This window comes from Peromyscus eremicus, chromosome 10 (genome assembly GCF_949786415.1).
Source record: "Peromyscus eremicus chromosome 10, PerEre_H2_v1, whole genome shotgun sequence".
NCBI classification, from domain to species: domain Eukaryota; kingdom Metazoa; phylum Chordata; class Mammalia; order Rodentia; family Cricetidae; genus Peromyscus; species Peromyscus eremicus.
This window is the reverse complement of record NC_081426.1, coordinates 26,701,185-26,723,664: the sequence shown is the minus strand read 5'-3', so window position 1 is coordinate 26,723,664 and position 22,480 is coordinate 26,701,185. Positions and strand designations below refer to the sequence as shown.

Here is a 22,480-nt window from a genome sequence, read left to right as displayed (position 1 = left end):
GCTCTCAAATTTGAGGCCACCCTGAGATGCTCAGACAGTAGGCTGGACATTCGGTCTCAAGACAAAAAATCTAAAAGAACCAGAGCTATAGCTCGGTGGTAGAACACCTTGCCCAGTATGTGAGGCCATGGGTTCAATCCCCGACACTGCAACAACCACAAAATCCCCAAGAGCTGGGGAGGGTATTCATGCCTGTAAACCCAAAGCTAAGGACACTGAGACAGGAAGGATTTTGAGGCCAGCCTGAGTCATTGCAAAACTCTGTCTCAAAATTTTAAAAAGGGCTAGAGATGTAGCTCAGTTGGTAGAATACTTGCCCAGCACACAGGAAACCCTGGCTCAATTAACACAGCGTAAGCCAGACATGGTGGTACATACTGCTCTGTTGGAAGCTCTGCCTCAGCCCCCTCTTGCCTCTTAGAAAGCCTACCAAGACGGGTGGTGGTGGTGAATGCCTTTAATCCCAGCACTCGGGAGACAGAGTCAGGTGGATCTCTGTGAGTTCAAGGCCAGCCTGGTCTACAGAGCGAGATCCAGGACAGGCACCAAAACTACACAGAGAAACCCTGTCTCGAAAAACCAAAAAAAAAAAGAAAGCCCACCAAGCGGCAGCTCCTCCCACAGGGCCCCTCAAGACCTCGCCTTCAGGGTATTTAAGTTTGGGTCCATGGATCTGCCATGCGATGTCTTTTCTTCCCCTGAGATCATCTGGGAATGCTTTGCTCAAATTAAGCCAGGTCTTATTAATTTAGCTTACTGCATTGGCGAAGAAACCCATTACCGGGGATTCAAAATACTTATCACATACTGTATAGTCCCAGCTCTCAGGTGGGGGCAAAAAGGATCAGAAGTTCCATGTCATCCTCAACTACACACACACAACAAGTTCAAGGCCAACCTGGGATACAAGACTGTCTTAAAAAGAGGGGGAGGTGACCAAGCCAGCCAGGCAAGGCAGCCAGGTTACCACCCATAGTTCCGCATGCCAACTATAACTGTGGACATGTGCTCTGGTTCCTCTCTCGGCCCCAGGAGGCGCCTAGGCCAGGCGCTTCAGAGAGAACAGCTCTAGATTTAGACTCAACGGCATTCTTCAAAGAAAGGCAGGCCACAGGTGCTCAAAGTTTAAATGGGACCGGTGGGAAGGGCAGAGGGGGGGTTGGACAAGGGATGGTCAGCCATGTGCCTGGTAGATCAGAAGAATCCTGGCCAAGTGCCCAACGCCCAAGCTACTTCCAAGAGGCCTGCCAGCTGGACTTGACTGAACAGGCCCAGGTTCCAGACTCAAGATGTCCTGGGCACCTGAGAACCTGGGGGAAGGCTCTTGGAGGTGGGGCCACAGATGTCACCCTAGATCAAGGTGGAACCCAGTGAGGGAGGGTGGAGGCTGGACCAATCCCAACAACCTGTTCATTCAATTCAGCCTCACCCAGTGGCAAGGACCAAGGTGTGTGTGTGTGTGTGTGTGTGTGTGTGTGTGTGTGTGTGTGTGTGTGTGTGTAGATCCTGTCCTGGATCTCGGCTCTGTAGATCAGGCTGGCCTCGAACTCACAGAGATCCGCCTGCCTCTGCCTCCCCAGTGCTAGGGCTAAAGGCGTGTACCACCACACATCTGGCCCCGTCTGACCCCTTCCTTTTCTTTAACTGTGGCCCAGCTGGGAAGAGCAGGGCTAGAAGGAAGTCTCTGAAAGGCCCAAAGGGAAAGGTCTTGCCCCAGCAGGCCCATACCACATACTCTAAACTTCACCAGAAAGGCAGGTGAGCTGGGTGGAAAGATTGTAAAAGACTGTTCAGACCCCTTAGCCTCACATTCCCCTTAGCCCAGGTTGTCCCCGAGGTCAAACAAATGGTCCTTCCTAGCCCTGAGGAGCTTTCTCTGACTTGGGCAAAAGTAAAGTTGGATCCAAAGGGCAGCAACCCTCCCTAGGGCACGCGAGCATGCTCTGCAGCAGGTTGTCATGCCATCCCGTTTCTACCATGAGAAAGTTCATGAGGTGAGAGATGTTCTCCTTCAGGAGAGCCAATGACAGAGATATCTTGAAGCAAAGCAGTAATCAATCAGGAGCAGATGTTCTACCTCCACCCCCCCAGATCTTTGCACCCTGGTAGTTCAAAGATGCCCTCCAGAAACTACAACAGAGGACCAACGAATGTGCAGAGAAGTGAGTGTATTCCTGTGGTGTGCATAGATGCACATCCATCACATAACAGAAAGTGACAGCTACTGGTTATTAATACGTTTTTTTTATGAGCAAATTATCTGCTGAGTACTTTAGAGTATCACACTTAATCGATGACCCCCAACGAGCCTGTGAGGTGTGTAATATTCTTTTTTTTTTTTTTTTGCAAAAAGATTTATTTATTATGTATATACAACATTTTGTCTCCATGTATGCCTGCACGCCAGAAGAGGGCACCAGACCTCATTACAGATGGTTGTGAGCCACCATGTAGTTGCTGGGAATTGAACTCAGGACCTCTGGAAGAGCAGCCAGTGCTCTCACCTCTGAGGCATCTCTCCAGCCCATGGTGAGTAATATTCTTATCCTCCTTTTCTAAAGGTCAGGGAAGTTACCTAAGGCAAGATGACACCTTGAAAGGTTCTGACTGAGAATTTGACCATCTTACTCCATAGCTTGCAGCCTTATGTGGTCATCTGTGTGCTAATACGATTTACCTTTTTCTTTGTAAGGCAGGGTATTGCTATGTAGCCCAGGCTTGCCTCAAACTCAGAATCCTCCACCTTAATTTTCTCAGAGCTGGAATGACAGGTATGCCACCCCACCCATATATTTCTTCTCACACCCTCACAAGTAAACACCCCATCAAAACTGCAAAGAGTTCCGGACCTCAGTTTGAAGGCCAGCTCTTGTGATCCTGAGCAGTCTTCTAATCTTCAGAGTGAAGGGGCTACAGATAAAACAGGGGGTCTCTTCTAGTCGTCTGAAGTAACAAGGACTAGCCAGGCGTGGTGGCACATACCTTTAGTTAGAGGCCAGCCTGGTCTATAGAGCAAGTTCTAGGACAGCCAGGGCTACATAGAAAAACCCTGCCTCAACCCCTCACCCGAATGGAAAAAAAAAAGAAAGAAAAGAAAGAAATAACAAGGGCTAGCTTGTTCTTTCATGCTCTGCTGGTCTGAACAGAAAATAATACGGGTAGGAATGTGAGCAGGGACAAATGTAATTGTGTGGGTCAGATGCCACAGCAAGGCTGGCCTCAGCTATAAAAATGAAAGGACTGGTTAGCCGAAGTCTTATCCCACAGGTCCTTAAGGCTCTGCTAATCTCTGCTTCTAGCGTATAAAATAGCACAGAAAAGGCAGAATCCACTTCCCCAGGAGCAGAGGGAGGAGGAGCCAAGGCAATCAGAACCACCAACAAACTGAGAAGGAAAAGGCTGGTCCCTCTCCAGCTCTTCCAGCCGCCAGATCTCTCCAGGCCAACCCCCACCTTGAACTTGGAGGGTGGAGAAAGGAAGGGTTTAAAGGTCCACTAAATTATTTAACACCAGCTTCGCACAGAGAGCTTTGTGTGGGAACCAGAATCTCTTGTCTACGTCCATCTCATTCTCAGGACAGGAGCCTCGAGGCAACACGTTCCCACCCTGCCCCGTTCCACCGATTGGGAGTGACTGCGGGCTAGAACTCTCGTTTGCAAAGCTAAGCTCCTCACCTTGAAAGCACACTGCAGACTGGAGTCCCTAGTAACATCTCCATTTCCAGATATCTGAGCCCCAGAGAGCAAGAACAAATGTGGCTTTAAAGCTGGAAATTTTTAAAAAGACTGTTTGTTTGTTTGGTGTGTATGTGTCTATGTGCAGAGGCACATGCCATGGGGTGCATGTGAGGCCAACGGACAACTTCCCAGAGCTGGTTCTCTCCTTCCACCACCAGGGCCCAAGGATGGAACTCAGAGGGGAACCCTCGGCGGCCAGTGCCTTCTCGCCCGCCCAGACACTGTCATTATTAAGAAACTGAGCGGTTTCTCAACAATAATCGGGGAATGTAATAAAGTCAGTCACAAGCAGAAGGGTGACGGGAGGTGTCCTGTGGGGAAGAGATGACACTGCCAGCCACCCTGAAATGCCATGAGGTACCTCCACAATCAGTGGTGCAGCCACGGGGACAGTCACTCTTTCTGGCCTGTTTCCACACCCTAAGGAGAGGGCCTTGGAGAAACCCTAGAATAGCACCCCACCTCTCCCTCCAGCTGCACGCGGCTCGTTTGTGGTTCCTGCACTTCAATCTGACAGGGTGGTCTTCCGCGGCACATCCTCTCCCTGCCCCTCATGCCCACCAAGATTAAAATTCTCTAGCCAGAAGACTGTCTCTGTGTTTTCAGCACCTGGAAACGGTGCAGGGGCCACAGTGCAATGGTGCAGGAAGGAGAGCGGAAGTACTTACCGGAAGCAGGAGCTGTGCCAGGCCTCACTGGTAGTCCTGTACAGTCTCTGGCTCAGAGGAACATAGACCCCGCAGCCCCGGCACCTCCAGGCTTCTTCACCTGCACACAAAACCAAGACGGTCAGTCCCTAGGTATCAGGAAGCAAAGGATCGGAATTTCAGTCATGTGGAATAAGGCCCAGTTAACAACAGAAGCTCCCACTGAAGGGATCAGGCTCTGCTCACACTCAGTGTCCCCCTCCACAAGGCCGCTGGTAAACACTTGACAGCCTCAGCCCGGCATCTCTCTAGGGAAGGGAAGTTTTGGCTTCAAAAGTAATATCAATTCAAAACAATGGCTCTGGGCCGAGCGGTGGTGGTGCACACCTTTAATCCCAGCACTTGGGAGGCAGAGACAGGCGGATCTCTGTGAGTTTGAGGCCAGTCTGGGCTACAGAGTGAGTTCCAGGACAGGCTCCAAAGCTACACAGAGAAAATCTGTCTCGATAAACCAAAAACAACAACAACAACAACAACAAAAAAAACAAACCAATGGCTCTGATCTGCAGAGAATGGCACTTGCCACTCAGGCTGCTAGTTGTCCTCTGTCACACAAGACACAGCATGTGTAAGAAACATTAAATATTCACCTTTTCTATCATATACTGGAACACTTTCATGACAAGGAATTCAAATCCTTTTATCTCCCCCACCTTGGAAAACCTTTCTGCAAATGTTTTAATCCTCCTATCCGGTTAAAACTCTTGTTTGTACTGAGGCCCTGCTGCATTCTTGGCTCTAAGTGACTTCAGTGGCCAGCTCCATCCTGGCTGTCCTTTGCTAACCTGTGAGCCTGCCTCTCCTCCATGTGGGCAGAGCCCCTAGATCATGGCGGTCTCTCCTGCGATCCTGAAAACATGTGCGCACATACAATAAATGAAAATGTAAGTTAAAATGAACACAGGAAATGAAAATGTAAGTTAAAATGACTAATTGTTCCTCTCTCTCTCTTTTTCCCTTCAAGACAGGTTTCTCTATACAGCCTTGGCTGACCTGGAACTCAATATGTAGATCAGGTTGGCCTCAAACTCAAAGAAATCTAACTGCCTCTGCCTCCAGAGTGCTAGGATTAAAGGAATGTGCCATCACACCTGGCCCTGTTTCTCTTTCTAACTAATATAAACCAGGTTTTTAGGCAGGTGTCATAGTACATGTCTATAATTTCAGCACAAGCAGGAGGACTATGAATCTCTGAGACCAGCCTGGGCTACACAGCAAGATCATATCTTAACAAAAACTAGTGCTACTAAACCAGGGCTGGCAAGAGGGCTCAGTGGGCAAAGGCACTTGCCACCAAGTTGATGACTCGGGTTTGATCCTGTGACCCACATGATAGAAGGAGAGAACCATCTGCCTTTTGTCCTCTGGCTTTCACACTCCAATCAGGGCACACACAGCCTCTCCACACACAAATACATGTAAAAAACAAAAAAACAAACCAAAACCCCCAAACCTAAGACCCAAGGCTACTAAGAAGAAGTAAAAAGCGTCTCCCCCCTCCCCCACTTCCTATGACTGTCCCCAGCTAGTGAGTGCCCAGAGCCCCTCTGCTCTGGCTTTCACATGCTATTGTCTTGTTCTGACTCACACTTCCCATCACCTGGTCCAGGACCTCATTCATTTAACCAGCACCATTGGCACTCTCCCCACAAAGCACAGGATGGAGGCAGAGGGACACACTGTCTCTGTTACTTAGAAAGCAAGGCCGCTGGAAAGGAAGCACTCTCCCATGCTTTAATTTTTTGCTTCAAAGGTAGAGCTCTTCAGAGGTAGAGCTATCTCAGTTTGGTGAGAGAACAGACAGACGGTGAATGTTTCTTGTCTCCTGTGTGCCAAGAACTATTTATCACTGCTTTCACAGATCCAGTCGGGTTTTATTCTCAAATCATTTGTTCTCTTTTAATGGATGGATGGGAGACCTGATGCTGAGGGCTGTGTGTGCGTGCGTGCATGCGTGCGTGCGTGCGTGCGTGTGTGTGTGTGAGAGAGAGACAGAGACAGAGACAGAGAGACAGAGAGACAGAGAGAGGCAAACTGAGTATTTAAAGAGCTCTGGCCTCTACTCTCTCTATTCCATCATGTTAATATTGTTCTTTCGAATAAGGGGCAGAAAAGTCTCCTTAGAGGAATTAGAGCCTTTAGGCTGGCCTTGAAAACTGGGGAAGATTTCTAAAGGTGGGGAAAGGATGCTGCAGAGCTGTGGGGTTAAGATCGGCAGAGGCTGCTCTGTGACCCTCCAGAACAGAGGAAACCCAAACAAAACACAGTGGTCTTGGTGGGGCTCAAATGCCAACTTCTTGAAATAAAGAAGGCAGCTGAAAGCAAGCCTAATTCAGCCCTAGAAACAGGGGCAAGGTTGTTACAAGACTGCCTTGTACACTCTCTATGCAGCTTTGTTCTGTCTGGGTAACTCCAGACTGCCACAGGCACAGGCCATGAATAGACAAAGACGGCTCCAGGGATGTCAAGATTGCTCAGCACTATGCGGGTAGCCGGTGTATGGGGTGTCTCCTTTGTACCCCAGAGGAGAGTTAAAGGAACTGTTGGGATCTGAAACTCGCTCCTCCCAGCACTTCCTCAGCACTGGGACATCTAGATGCCCATCAATCATTTTCCTTTCTTTTCTTGTGGTCCTGGGGTTTATTCCAAGGCCTTGTTTGTGCACACTAAGCAAACACTCCACTGCTGATATGTTACTAGCCCTTCGAGACAGGGTTTCTCTGTGTAGCCCTGACTGTCTTGAAACTCACTCTGTAGACCAGGCTGGCCTCAAACTCAGAGATCTACCTGCCTCTGCCTCACAAATGCTGGGATTAAAGGCATGCTCCACCTCCCCACCCCCACCCTGGTTTAGCCCTTCTCTTTTTAGACAGAATCTTACTACAATGTCCAAACTGGTCTCCAATTCACTCTGTAGCAAAAGTGGACCTTGAACTTGCCCATCTACCTGCCTCATCTTACCATTAGCCAGGATTACAGGCCAGAGCCGTATCAGAATAGTTTATCAACCATGCTTCCTGAATCTGAAGATTGTTTTTAAAATTTTTTTCTTTCTTTTTTTTTTTTTTTGGTTTTCGAGAGAGGGTTTCTCTGTGTAGTTTTGTGCCTTTCCTAGATCTCACTCTGTAGACCAGGCTGGCCTCGAACTCACAAAGATCCGCTTGCTTCTACATGCTGGGATTAAAGGCGGCTCCCCTTTTTTTTTTTTTTTGAGACAGGCTCTATATGTAGCGCTGGCTAGCCTGGAACTTGATATGTAGACCAGGCTGGCCTAGAACTCACCAAGATCTCCTCCATCTGCTTCCTGACGACTGGGATTAAAGGAGTATACTAAAATAGTTTTATTATTTATTATTATGTATATGTATGTACAATGTATATGCATTTGGGTATGCATGCACGTTTGTGTGTCAGAATAGTAGTACTCAGTGTATATACAATGTCTTTCTTCAAAACTACAAAGTAAAAGTTTGCTTTTTTTGTTTAATTAATTTATTTTTATTTAACGAGCACTGGTGTTTTGCCTGCATGTATGTCTGTGTGAGGGTGTTGGATCCTCTGAAACTAGAGTTACAGACAGTTGTGAGCTGCCATGTGGGTGCTGGGAATTGAACCTGGGTCCTCTGGAAGAGTAACCAGTGCTGTTAACCTCTGAGCCATCTTTCCAGCTCACAAAGTAAAAAGTTTTTATTTTACTCATTTAAACTAGGCCCAGGCCAGGTTAGACACTGAGCAAGATGATGGGGGGGGGGGGGATCTGTGGTGTTTTGAGGAGCAAACCCAGGGTCTCATGAATGCTACGGAAGTTCTCTATGACTAAGCCACACTCCTACTCCAGTGAAAGGCACTTAAAACATACATACAATATTTATTGTGTGTGTGATGTGTGTGCACTTGCATGTGTGTGAATGGCAGCGGATGATATTCATGTGTCACAGTATGTATATGGAGGTCAGAGGACAACCTTTGGGAGTACTTCTGTCCTTCCACTACGGGTTCCAGAGATGGAATGAGAGGGTTTGTGATGAGCCACAGCCAAATCAATCTTCTCAGTGGTGAAGCGCCTGCTTGAAACAGTTAAGAATGCAGGCCGGGGGCTGGAGAGATGGCTCAATGGTTAACAGCACTGACTGCTCTTCCCGAGGTCCTGAGTTCAATTCCCAGCAACCGCATGGTGGCTCACAACCACCCATAATGAGATCTGGTGCCCTCTTCTGGCCTGCAGGGACACATGCAGGCAGAACACTGTATACATAACAAATAAATCTTTAAAAAAAAAAAAAAAGAATGCAGGCCGGGCGGTGGTGGCGCACACCTTTAATCCCAGCACTCCAGAGGCAGAGGCAGGCGGATCTCTGTGACTTCGAGGCCAGCCTGGTCTCCAAATCAAGTTCCAGGAAAGGCGAAAAGCTACACAGAGAAACCCTGTCTCGAAAAAAAAAACAAAAACAAAAAAAAAAGCTTCCCAGTGCCCACAACAGGCAGCCCACTACCACCTATAACTCCAGTACCAGGGATCTGACCCCCTCCTCTGGCCTCCGTGCCCACCCCCTCACCTGTTTTTGATTGATCATAGTGTACAAATACATACACAAATAAATCTATAAGAAAAACCTTAGGGGCTGGGCAGTGGTGGTGCACGCCTTTAATCCTAGTACTCAGGAGACAGAGGCAGAAGGATCTTTATGAGTTGAGGTCAGCCTGGTCTACTGAGCAAGTTCCAGGACAGCCAGGGCTACAGAGAAATTCTGTCTCAAAAAACAAACAAAAAAACCAAACCAAAAAACTCCTCTTAGGGTTAGCTCAGGGATGTCCATCTCATTCTCCGACAAATGTCATTACTTTGAAGCTAAGTCATGCCTTGTTTTCATTCTTTTTTTTTTTCTTCAATTTTTCTTTTTCTTTTTTTCTTTTTTTTTTGGTTTTTCGAGACAGGGTTTCTCTGTGTAGCTTTGCGCCTTTCCTGGAACTCACTTGGTAGCCCAGGCTGGCCTCGAACTCACAGAGATCCGCCTGGCTCGCCTCCCGAGTGCTGGGATTAAAGGCGTGCGCCACCACCGTCCGGCTCTTCAATTTTTCAAGACAGGGTTTCTCCATGTAGTTTTGGTGCCTGTCCTGGATCTCGCTCTATAGACCAGGCTGTCCTCGAACTCACAGAGATCCGCCTGGCTCTGCCTCCCGAGTGCTGGGATTAAAGACGCCATGCCTTGTTTTTCAAACAAGGACTTTTGGTTTGTTTTGAAGCAAGGACTCATATAGCTTAGGCTAGCCTCTACCTAATACATTATGTAACTGAGGGTAACCTTGAACTCCTGATCCTCCTCCCTCGAACAGCCCATACTCCCTTTCTTGTTTTTACTCTTAACCCAAGAGGAATAGGGTCTAACCTGACTACCCACTTACTGAACATTTCAACAATTGGCTCTGAATGAATAAATGTTTCCAAAAACCAGAGCACCAAGGCTTCCCATTTACTCTACCTTCCTCATGAGCTGGCCCTATTTCCTCCAGTCTTGAGAAATCTCACACACACACACAGGCAGCACGTAGGTTAGTCTGCTCGGTGTTAAAGTGCGACCCCTAACGCCCTCTTTCCACAGACACAGGCTCCTTCCCGGTCTTTCCTTTTTTGCAGTCCACTGTACAGTCCACTGCTGGCTCACCCATACTCCAGACTATCTCAGCTCCAGGTCAGCCCTTTTGTGTCCAGTGTCTACAGGACAAAAGCTGGGCTGTCTGACAGGGCACTCTGTTCTGGATCCCTACCCTACTTCTCTAGGATACGGTCTTTAGTTATTGCCTCGCTCCCACCCCCTTGCACTGGCTCCTTTCCACTGTCATTTAATAAGCGAGTCTTTCCTAACACAAACACACCATTCCCGCTTCTCCCTCTTCTCCCTCCACAGTCACATCTATGAAAACGCTGTCCACGCCTCCCAGCACTCACTTCCTCACTTCCCGATTACTTCACAATCCACTGCAATCCGCCATCCACTCAACATTTCTCTGAAACCACCTCACCAAGTGACCAGTTATTGCTAAATTCAATGGCTACCCTTCAGGCCATTATCTGAGCACATATTTATTCCATGCCAGCTACGCCTCCAGCCCGTGTGGAGAGTGCAGCCCTCAAACAGCATGATTGTGTTTATAACTGGGGCAGTGGCATGGAGGCGTACTGAATTCAGAACTGGGGAACCAGAAGCACAGCAAAAGAGGATTCCCTGAAGAAGGAATTTCCAAACTGAGCTCTGAGGAAAACATCAATTCATTGGGGGGTTGTGGGGGGGAGGGGAGAAAGGAACAACAGAGATGGGAGGTAGGTACCACAAAAACTTGCACAGGATTAAAACTGGCTACTGTGGACTTGAAAGGACTAGGGAGCCAACCAAATTTGGGTCTTGACCTACACAGTCCTTCGATAAACATTTATGTGAAGAGTGAATGGGGCTCAGGTTGTATACATGGTTCAGCTGACAGAGTGCGTGCCAAGCACCGCAAAGCCCTAGGTTTGATCCCCACATAAAGCCGGACCTGGTGACTGATAACCTGGAAGTTCAAGGTCATTCTCAACCACACAGGGAACCCAGCCTGGAATGCTGAACACAAGTCTCAAAATGGGGGAGGCTTTCACAAGGTGACCCCAAAGAACCTAGAAGCCTCATTGCTCTTTGCAAAGGGGAGCCTAGCTTTGACATGTTCTGAATTCTTGCCCCGTGTTCACACCCTTGCATTTACCGTTCACACCTTAACCTGTCTGTTTTGCACACTTTTCCCATCTTTTCACTTAATCAATGTCTTTCTTGAAAAAGCATGCTAGTTTCACTTGTCTACACGCACTGATACAACCTGCTCTTAAATTATAGTTCACTGTGTACAATTCTGCCTCTTTTAGCCCTGTCCTCCCAGTTCTAAGGGGCAAATGTTATTCCTTGGTCCTCTTTCCTCCAGGGTCTAGTACAGGTCTGGCACAGAACGGACAATATTTTGGCAGCAAATCTACTTGGAAGGTTGGATCTAACTGCCACTTATGAAATTACCAAAGTGGAACCACAGGTCAGCCGGGTGACTGCTGAAGCAGGATTCTGGCTCACAGGACAGTCACCTATGGAAAAGTCTCCTGTGAATGAACTTGACCTCTGTTGGTTTCCCGGTTACACTACTGGGGATGGGGATGGCTCTGCAGGTAAAAACACCCGCTGTGCAGGCCTGACAACCTGAGTGTGAGTCTAATCCTGCGACACACTAGAAAAACCCGGGACCCCCGTGGTGAGATGGGAAGCGGAGACAACAAGCTCACATGTGCAGCACAACTACAGCGGACCCTGCCTCAAAACAACACTTGGAGATCCACACACACTCATAAGCCGGCATTCACATACACATGTACATGCATGAAGTAAATATGTATATTGTTTTTCCATTAGATAGTACTAGATAGATAGATAGACTCAGACATATATGCCTCCCTCCCTCCCCTCCTTCAGTGTCCTCACTGCACAGAACTCTCTTGGCCACTTTAGTCCCCTTAGAATCCTGCAAATCAACAATGTTGATTCTCTTGCAACCTTTAGTTCAGGAAATATAAGAAAAATGTAATAGTGTGAAGTCTTGGGGAGTCTTGTAAAGCCCGGCACCCACATGATGGTCCACAACCATCTCTAACTCCAGTTCCAGAGGATCTAACCCCCTCTTCTTGCTTCCACAGGCATCAGGCACACACGTGGTACACAGATATACGTGGAGAAAAAAACATGCACATAAAATATATTAAAAAAAAACAAGAGAGAGAGAGAGAGAAAGAGCACAAGCCAGGGCTCACTATGTAGCCCAGGATATCTTAGAACTCCCTATGGAGGCCTGGTTGGCCTTGAAAGAAATCCACCTGCCTCCTACTAAGAGTGCCACTAAACCCAGCCAATCTGCTGCTTTATGAAGCGATTAGGTACTGGGAGGTGGTAGCATGGCAGGCTGATCTCTATCTCTGTGAGTTCGAGGACAGCCAGGGCTACACAGAGAAACCCTGTTCAAAAACAAAACAAAACAACAAAAAAGTGTTTAGGTGCACACCTTTAATCCCAGCACTCAGGAGGCAGAGGCAGGCAGATCTCTGAGTCTGAGGCCAGCCTGGTCTACAGAGTAAGTTCTAGGACAGCCAAGGCTACACAGAGAAACCCTGTCTCTAAAACAAGCAAACAAACAAACAAACAAACAAACAAAATAAAAAAGGAGAGATTAATGCTGAGAATAATAGTAAATGGCTTATTACAAGGGTTCCCACCTTCGGGACTTTTTTAATCTTGTTATAAAATATTCTTGCTTTTTAATGGGTTTCTCTTTCCCAACTGAATTGGTAATGTGACTCAAGCAGTCTGTGACTCCAGGGGAACAGGCACTAGGACAGCAGAACAGCTGGGCTGGAAGGACTTTATTTCCTTATTTAGACACGAGGGCTGGAGGCATGGTCTAGGCTGGCCTAGAACTCACGATCCCCTGCGTCAGTTTCTCAAGCAGCTGAGAATACAGGCATGCACCAGGCCAGGCTTAGAGAAGAGAACCTTTAATCTAATCGAATCATTTAGTTTTTCTAAAAGTCACATGGACTTGGGGAGAAAGGAGTTGCCCAGCCATCACAAAGCTCCCAAAAGCTGGTCCCACAGGGACCTGAACCCTTAGCCCAAGATTACCAGGCCAACTGCATTTTATTACCCTACAGAGCCTCAGACAGTCTGAGACTTGCTTAGACCAAAGCCCTTCAGTGGGAGGGCTTGGTGGGGTGCTCCAGCCCAGAGCCACTGCTTAGCCTCGGCTCAAAACTAAGCAGAGTCTCTTCAAATGAGACCCCGGGGTTATTAGGATGGTGAGAAATCCACAAGCACTGGGAGAGACCCTGATGCCTGAACGCACACGGACAAAGGCCAGCCTTTCATTTGAAGACAAAACAAAACCCTTTGAATCTTCTCATGTTCTACCTGACAATGGGAACCAGGAACAAAAGGCAGCCAATTCAGGGCAGCTTGAAACAAGTACGGTAACTGCTGGACCCCTTTGGGAATGGGCAGATCAGGTGTATAAAGCCCACCTGTTCTGGGGCAAAGCAGGAAGCTGAAGGGCAGAGCAGGAGAGCAGCTACGGGGAACAGCCAAAGGACAGAGATCTCATTCAATGAAGTTAACTACGCACAAGCCTGGGAGCAATGATTACTATCTTCCAATATTCTCCCGGCATTCCAAACCTTTCCTTCTTCACCAGGTGTCACCAAAGGGGTCTCACTACACGAGATCAGATGGGTTTTAAGGGAACTCCTGGATTTCTCTAGGCCTTAGCTTCTTTTCTGAACAAGAAAGTTTCCTTTGACGGCTCCTTCCAGCCCAGAGAGCCAGATACCAAACCTGGCCTCACCTCCGGGTTAGAGCACTGGCATGGACAGCAGCCTTGGGGAGTGTCTTTCCCGCTGCTCTCTTTCTCTCTTTAGTCTGTTTGGGAGGGTCAAGAATAAGAACTGAAGCCGGGCAGTAGTGGCGCACGCCTTTAATCCCAGCACTCAGAAGGCAGAGCCAGGCGGATCTCTGTGAGTTTGAGGCCAGCCTGCGCTATAGAGCGAGATCCAGGACCGGCACCAAAACTACACAGAGAAACCCTGTCTGGGGGGCGGGGGGGGGGGGGGGGGGATGATACAAACTGAAACTGAGAGCTGGGCTCGAGGCCTGGGCCTGATGGCTCAGTGGTTAAAAGCACTTGCAGTTCTTCCAGAGGACTTGGGTTTGGTTCTCAGCACCCACCTCAGGGGGCTCACTTGCCTTTAATTCCAGCTCCAAGGGATCCAACATCCTCTGGTCTCCACAGGAACCCACATGCATAATTCACAGACACACACATATACACATGAAATTCTTTAAATATGTATTTATTTTATGTGTATGAGTGCTTTGCCTGCATGCATGCATGTGTCCCATGTGTGTCTGATGCCCACGAAGGTCAGAAGAAGGTATTGGATCCTCGGGCACTGGAGCTCCTGATGATTGTAAACCATTACATAGGTGTTGGAACTTGAACCTGGGTCCTCTGAAAGAACAAGTGCTCTTAACCACTGACCCATCTCTCCAGCCCCATACAGGTAACATTTGGACTAAAAGAAAAAAGAGCCAGCAAGACTGCTCAGCCAGAAAAGGCGCTCGCTTCCTGGCCACCTGAGTTTGAGCTCTGCAATCTACAAGGTAGAGGGCAGAATGGACTGCCACAAGCTGTCCTCTTGACCTCCACACACTCCACACGCGTCATGGCACATGAGCCATCAATTCCCCCCCCCCCCATCAAAAACATTAATGTCATTTAAACAAGGCTGGAGAGATGGCTCAGCAGTTAAGAGCACTAGTTGATCATCCAGAGGACTCAGGTTTGATTCTTTGCATCCATGTGGTGACTCACAACTTCCTAGAACTACAGCTCCAAGGGATCTGATGCCCTCTTCTGGCTGCTACAAGCGGTGCACACCCATACACATAAAAAATAAAAACATTTAAACTCAATAAAAACCTGTATTTAAAGCCTGGCTCTATTACTGCCTCTGTGTCCTTGAATAAACTATTCACCCTCTCTGGGCCTCTCTAATTTTTATTTATTCATTTGTTTTTGGTTTGAGGCAAGGTCTCATGCAGTCCAGGCTATGTGGCGAGGGTTGGTCTTGAACAACTGATCCTCCTACCTCCACCTCCCAGATGGGTACCACCATATTTTTTTTTAAAAAGATTTATTTAATTATTTATTTATTTATTTATTTATTTATTTATTTATTATGTATACAGTATTCTGCCTACATGTGTCCTTGGAGGCCAGAAGAGGGCACCAGATCTCATTATAGGTGGTTGTGAGCCACCATGTGGTTGCTGGGAATTGAACTCAGGACCTTTGGAAGAGCAGTCAGTGCTCTTAACCTCTGAGCCATCTCTCCAGCCCCATATTAACGTCTCTCCCCATTTAAAAAAGTATTTTTCTTTATTTTCATTTTATATGTATGAGTATTTGCCTAAATACATGTAAGTGCACCATGTGTGTGCCTAGTGAGTGCAGAAGCCAAAAGAGGGTGCGGAAATTGGTTGTGAGCTGCCATGTGGGTACTGGGAACAGAACCCGGGTCTTCTGCAAGAGCAGCAAGTGCTCTTGACTATTGAGCCAGCCCCCTTTGCTCTTTTATGCTTTTCTTTCCTTTTTTTTTTTTAGAGACAGGGTTTCTCTGTGTAGTCCTGGCTGTCCTGGAACTCACTTTGTAGACCAGGCTAGCCTTGAACTCACAGAGATCCACCTGCCTCTGCCTCCCGAGTGCCAGGATTAGAGGCATGTGCCACCACTGCCCAGCATCCCTTTGCTCGCTTTTTACGGAGGTAAAATAAAGTTACCACCTCTCAAGATTAACCAGAAGATTAAAACGAATAATGGCTGTGTAAACACCTCCCGGGCGCCTGGCCCCAAGCTGGACCTGTCTGTGAGTGTCTTCTTCCCTTCCTTCCTGCAAGCATGTCCAGAGGTCAGCCAGGGAAAAGGTTGAGCTGAGTAGACTAGCTTCCAGAATCCAAAGAGGATGTTTTCAAAACAAGTCCTGCAAACTTGGTCTATGTGCCCACGTGCAAGGCACAGAGCAGGTCACAGACAAGTCTCGGCGAGTACTCACTGGGTGAAGGACAAGGACACACAGAATATAAGTCAGGTTCTGGGGACAGGGTGAACTGTTCGCAGTAACAGTCTGCACTGTACACAGACAAGCGGGACAGGCTCCTGTGGCTGGCGACAGGCTCCTTCCTACTTCATTCCCTGTGAGTAGGCATTTTCTTATCTGGAAAGACCTGCAACAGATCTCTTATCGAGAACACCAGTCACTTAATGCGCAATTTCTCATTCAGCAGTTCCCTACCCACTGTCAATGACAGAAATTACTTAGAGTCCTCACCAATGTGCCTAAGTGTCCTAAGTGCTAGTCAAGTATGAATTAGCCAATTAGAGGTTAACCAGCATTGCCAGGCTCAAAAACTTTCCTTCTTTTTCTTTTCTTTTTTTTTTTTTTTGAGATAAAGTTTCTCTGTGTAACAGCCCTGGCTGTCCCGGAACTCACTTTGTAGACCAGTGTGGCCTCAAACTCATAGAGAGTCACCTGCTGCCTCTGGAGTGCTGGGATTAAGGGCGTATGCACCATCGCTTTAGATATTCTTTTCTGATCCATCGGATTAGAGGAAAGACCTCATCAAACAGAATCCCAGGGTGAATCAAGGAATGCTCTAAAGGAAGTAGGTGACGTCTCATGTTTTAGCTCTTAGCAGATGTAAATTGATAAAAGATCGATTCCCACTGCTATATAAGTGTAAACAACAAGACTCGTGACTGCTACAGTCCCCACTGAAAGGCCAAAGTGATATGATGCATAGAGACAGTCCCTATCCTTCCCTAGCATGTCTCAAAAAACCCAGTCCTCTTCCAGGTCTCACTGACCAGAGCCAGTCCCAGCATGGGAATCACCAGAAAATGCAGAAAACCCACCATGAATGTGGAGGTCCCAATACAGCATCCTAAACATTTTAGTGTTTAGGCTTTTAGTGAACTAGGATAGCTTTTTTTTTTTTTTTTTTTTTTTTTTTAAAGGTTTATTTATTTATTGTGTATTCAGTGTTCTGCTTGCATGACAGAAGAGGGCACCAGATCTCATTACAGATGGTTGTGAGCCACCATATAGTTGCTGGGAATTGAACTCAGGACCTCTGGAAGAGCAGCCAGTGCTCTTAACCTCTGAGCCATTTCTCCAGCCCTGTTTGTTTGTTTTTTGAGACAGGGTTTCTCCATGTAGCTTTGGCGCCTGTCCTGGATCTCACTCTGTAGCTCAGGCTGGCCTTGAACTCACAGAGATCCGCCTGCCTCTGCCTCCCGAGTGCTGGAATTAGAGGCGTGCGCCACCGCCATCCGGCTGAATTTAGATATCTTGAGGCTGTCTTAGGTTCTACCCCTGGTGCCTTCACCCACATTGAGGGCCACCCAAGTCACCCTGCCCTACCTATGTCATGAGGCCCCTCCTACCGGTCATTGCTACCACTAACAACTGATGTCAGGGGCCACTGTACCCACCTGCAGATTGGTATTCTGTGCGCATATCATGACTTCTATGATTCTAAACCTAGAGTGTCTGCTGTGGCCTGGAAAACTCCAGTTTATCAAGCCCAGCCTTCTCCACTCCTTGCTCTACCTCACACATCAATGTGTGTACTCACTCCTGCTGAAGACTGAAGCTTACTAGCTGTGGGTCCTGCTCTACAGCTTTTCACGGTTCTCATTCCTCTCACATCAAAACAAAACAAAACATGAAAACCATCTACAATTGCTCAGATGCTGTCTTCTTCAAGAAGTATTCTCTGGGGCTAAAAGCTCATTGGGAACATTGGTGCTTAGCATTTGCGATCAGTTCCCAGCACACACACACACACACACACACACACACACACACACACACACACACGATCTCCCTGGCCCCATCCCTGACCAAGACCGGCAGCCACTCAGTACACTACTGCATTTCAACTTTCAAATGTCATGAGCACACCTGCTGACCACCCACTGCCCCTCACCCCTTGTCTTACTTTCAAAGCGTCTGTCCTGACGATCCTCGCATGATGTAATGTCTCTCTCCCCACCGAAACACACTCCACGGAGGAAGGGACCTGTCCTATCCTGCTTTGTCACTCGGGGCTAAACACGTGAACACAACTTTTGATATTCTGTTGTCACATATAGGCTTTGCCACAACTCATCTTGATTTTCATCCTCTTTTTTTCTTAACTACCCTAACCAGGCATCAAGTTTCTCAAAAGCACAAACCATGGATTATTCATGCCCACAGCTACTTTAGTGTGTGCGCACAAACACGTGTGCATGTTCCTGTGTTAGGGTGCATGGGTATCTGCATGAGTACATATGGGGTCAACCTTGGGTGTCCTAACCCTGGAACCTTTCACTTTGGTTTTTGTCTTGTTTACATTCATTCATTCATTCATTCATTCATTCGGGGGAAGGATGTGAGTACCAACAAGTGTGGAAGTCAGAGGACAACTTACAGAAATTAGCTTGGGTTCTGGTGACCAAACTCAGGTCTTCAGGCTGGACAGCCATCTCAGCAGTCCCAGACACCTTGTTTTTTTGAAACAAAGTCTCTCACCTGAACCTAGGGCTAACCAGTTCAGCTGGGGATCCACCTGTCTCCACCTCCCTAGCACCAGGCTTTCAAGTGTGAGCCATCACATCTGGCTTTTTATACGGGGCTGGGGACCAAACCCAGGTCCTGATGCTTGCAGCTATCCCCTCAGCCCCCCTACAGGTATTTCCTAAGGGTCTGTATGTCCCTGCCACACGTCTCCAACATCCTGGCCTCCTATATTAGTCCTGGCTCTGACCCTGGACAAGCCTGTTTTTCTCCTGGAGCCTCAGTTTCTTCAACTGTAAAACAAGGAGACTGCACATAATCTCAAATATCTTTCCTGGCTCTGGCATCTGTTAAAATTTGTAAGAGGTAAAACTTGGCCCAGCCCAGTTCCAGAGACATCACAGGCACTCGGTAAATATTTGATTTCCTTGTTGTTGATTCTCCTGTTACACAGGAATGTAAGGTGTCCGAGAATGTAGTCTGAACAGAACAAGTCAGTTGCAAGCCCCACTTCCTTCTCTGACTCGCCAGGCAACCTTATTCTGTTGTCTGTAATACAGGAAAGATGAAACACTAAACTGAGCCTGGAAAATATGAAGTCTCGTTCAACCATAAACCTGTGAAAAAGTTACTTCAGGCCCTAAGTCTCCTTAACCCAAAAAGCCACTTATAGGGCTGAGTAGCCTAGTAGTAGAGTAATTGTCTAGCATGTGCAAGACCTCAGGTTCCATCCCTCACCTGTAAAAACAAACAAAAAATGCCTGCCACTTCAGCCAGGTGCAGTGCACAGGCCTATACGGGAGACTGAGGAAGAGCTTGAGTCCAGAAGTGCAGAACCACCAGCCTAAGCAACGCAATAGCGGGCCGCTGTCCTTAACATAAAAAACGAGAGCACTGGTTGCTCTTGCAGAGGACCAGAGTTCAAAATCCAGCACCCACATGGTACTTACACCCATTAGTAAAACTCCAGTTCAAGAGGATCGTCTGGCCTCTGTAAGCACCAGGCATGCATGTGGTACATGTGTATACATGCAGGCATGCATATAAAATAATGCTTTTTAACCTAAAAACTTTAGTTAAAATTAAAGTAAGTTTAAAAGGTGCTGAGGATACAGCTCAGTGATAGAGTGCTCATCCAGCTTGCACAAGGCCCTGGATTGAGCCTTAGCAGCACACACACAAATCAAAAGTGACTAAACTCTTGCACAAATTTCTGAGAATCAAAGATCAAAGCTGAGACTCTACAGTGGTTAGGAAAAGTCACCAAAGCCAGGCAGTGGTGGTGCTTGCCTTTAATTCCAGCGCTGGGGAGGCAGAGGCAAGTGTATCTCTGAGTTCGAGGCCAGCCTGGTCTACAGATTGAGTTCTAGGACAGCTAGGGCTACACAGAGAAACCCTGCCTCAAAAAATAAAGAAAAAGAAAAAGTCACTGAAAATCAGTTGAGTTGAAGAACTCCAAAAGAACACGTTACAATTTTTTTATTAATTAATTAATTTTTATTTTATATACATTGGTGTTTTTCCTGCAAGAATGTCTGTGTGCGGGAATCAGATCGCCTGGAACAGGCGTTACAGACAGCTGTGAGTTGTCATGTGGGTGCTGGGAATTGAACCTGGGTCCTCTGGAAGAGCAGCCAGTGCTCTTAACTGCTGAGCCATCTCTCCAGCCCCCACATTTTAAAATTTAAAAACAGGTTTTATTTATGTGTATGTTGTCTGTGTGAACATATGCCATGACAGTGCAGGTACCTGTATAGGACTGAAAGTGTTGGGTCCTTTGGGGATGGAGTAACAGAACTGAGAACCAATGGGGTGTCAGGAACCAAACTCTGGTCCTCTGCAAGAGCAGCACATATTTCTCCAGCCTCATTAAAAACAAAACCAACCAACCAAACAAACAAACAAAAAACCGGATCTCTGGTGTAGCCCAGGCTGGCCTCAAATTCCCTATGTAGCAGAGGATGGCCTTGAACTTCTGATCTTTCGGAGCACTGAGACTACAGGCATGCACCCTGTGCAGGTCTAGGCAGTGCTGGGGATGAAACCCTGTGCTTTAGGCATGCTGGGCAAGCCAACTGAACTACACCCCAATCCCCAACTCAAATTTGTTTGTTTGTTTGTTTGTTTGTTTGAGACAGGATTTTTCTGTGTAGCCCTGGCTGTTCTGGAACTTGATCTATAGACCAGGCTAGCCTTGAACTCACAGAGATCCCCCTGCCTCTTCCTCCCGAGTGCGCCACCAATGCCTGGCCTCAATTTTTAAAAATGAACTATTTATTTAGAGACAGAGTCTTATTCTGTAGTCCACGTTGACCTAGTTAGTACTCTACAGGCAAACGAAGCAATTCTCCTGACTCTACCTTCCTAGTGCTTGGATTATAGGTGTGCACAACCACAACCAGCCAGGAAAAATAAAAATAATTAAAAGGACGAGACAGAGGCATTTCCGCCCGGTGCTTTCTTTCTCCAGAGCATATTATCACCAATGAGGACAAAAATCCCATGCTCCCGTAGTGAGGAAGTGACCCACTGGCGGCCCAGTCCTTGAATTCAGGATGGAGGAAGTGACTGTCCACGGGCCGAAAGCCAGGAAGTGGAGGCAGCTATCCAGTCCCTCCCCCACCCCTAAAATTCTTGGCCTTTCTAGAAAGTTTTTGCAAGTCGACCGTGGTAGACCTAGAAACTGAGCCACTCACACAGGTGGCTGGGAAACCGGCGGCAGAAGGCTCCTGGTGCCTCGGGGCAGGAAGTTGCAATGTGATGAGTGAAGGGGCTTCAGGCCCAGCTAAGCCAATTCCGAAATTACTTTCACACAACCCTTCCCCTCAAGATGCCCGGCATCATCCTGCTGGTTTCCGAGACCACGCGAGGACTCAACAAGTCCCCTGGGAAGACTTGAAACTGTTCTCCACATGAGGTGGAGAGCTTTGAGCCCCAGGAAGAATGGTCCGATCTCTTATCTACAGTCCATACCATAAACTCCACACTCATACTCTATTTACAGGACCTCTCCAAAATCCCAGGCTCCAAAGATACCTTCGAGAACTTTGGGTCTACAGAAAACCCAGAACCCAGGATAACTCGGAATCTCAAGTCCTGAACCCTGGAAGACCCTTTACTTCCCATATTCCAGACTCTCCGACCACAGAGACTCTCTGGTCCCTCGGCTTCCGTAACCTGGAGACCTGCCCCGACTGCAGATCCGGAGACCCACCTCGTGGGAAGCCGCCCCACGCGCAGGCCACTAGGAGCCCTCAGTCTGCGGGACAACCCAGCCCTACTTCCAGAGTCCCAGGACCCCTAAGTTCCGGGGGAGCCGCGGTGTTCGGTCCTCCCACCCTGCCAGGTCAGGATCCGGGACCCCAGAGGATCCAGCCAGCCAGAAACCCGCGAGCGGTGGGCAGGACGGCGTGGCCCTTTCTTACCCGCCAGCGCCGCCATGGTTCCGGGCGCGGACACCAGGGGAAGGACCACCCGGTAGCAGCAGCTCAGGTCCGCGCCCGCTTGCGGTTTAGAGAGGAGGTTGTCTCTGCCTCTGCAGCAAGAAGGATGCACCGCCTACGGCGCCCAGGGAGGACCAAACCGCACCTGGCACCGGGACCCGCCTGCCGACGCCCCGCCCTGAGGCCCCACCCACTTAGGTTCCCGCCCCGACGCCCCGCTCCGCTTCCCGCATAAGCTCCGCCGCGTCTCTGGCGCCCCCTAGCGAGCGGCGTCCTCTAAAGGCGTTCGGATTGATTGAGTATATAGGCTGGGGGTCGCAACACAGAAGACCCTCAGCGCTCAGTATAGCCCAGTTTCCCTTCCACATTACCTGAAAATGGCTCTGTTCATCAGGTGCAAAACGTGGGTGTGAATCT

The 22,480-nt window shown here is 48.1% G+C and overlaps 1 protein-coding gene across 1 annotated transcript in view; it reads right to left on the bottom strand.

The window, feature by feature from the left end:
- Positions 1 to 22,145, bottom strand: part of Limk2 (LIM domain kinase 2) — a 70,970-nt gene extending 48,825 nt beyond the window's left edge. The window contains exons 1-2 of the mRNA XM_059275634.1: positions 22,046 to 22,145; positions 4,406 to 4,505 (exon numbers count right to left, since the gene is read on the bottom strand). Coding sequence (XP_059131617.1) covers positions 4,406 to 4,505; positions 22,046 to 22,061 — 116 coding nt within the window. The 5' untranslated portion in view covers positions 22,062 to 22,145. The remainder of the gene's footprint in view (positions 1 to 4,405; positions 4,506 to 22,045) is intronic.
- Positions 22,146 to 22,480: the final 335 nt, after the last annotated feature.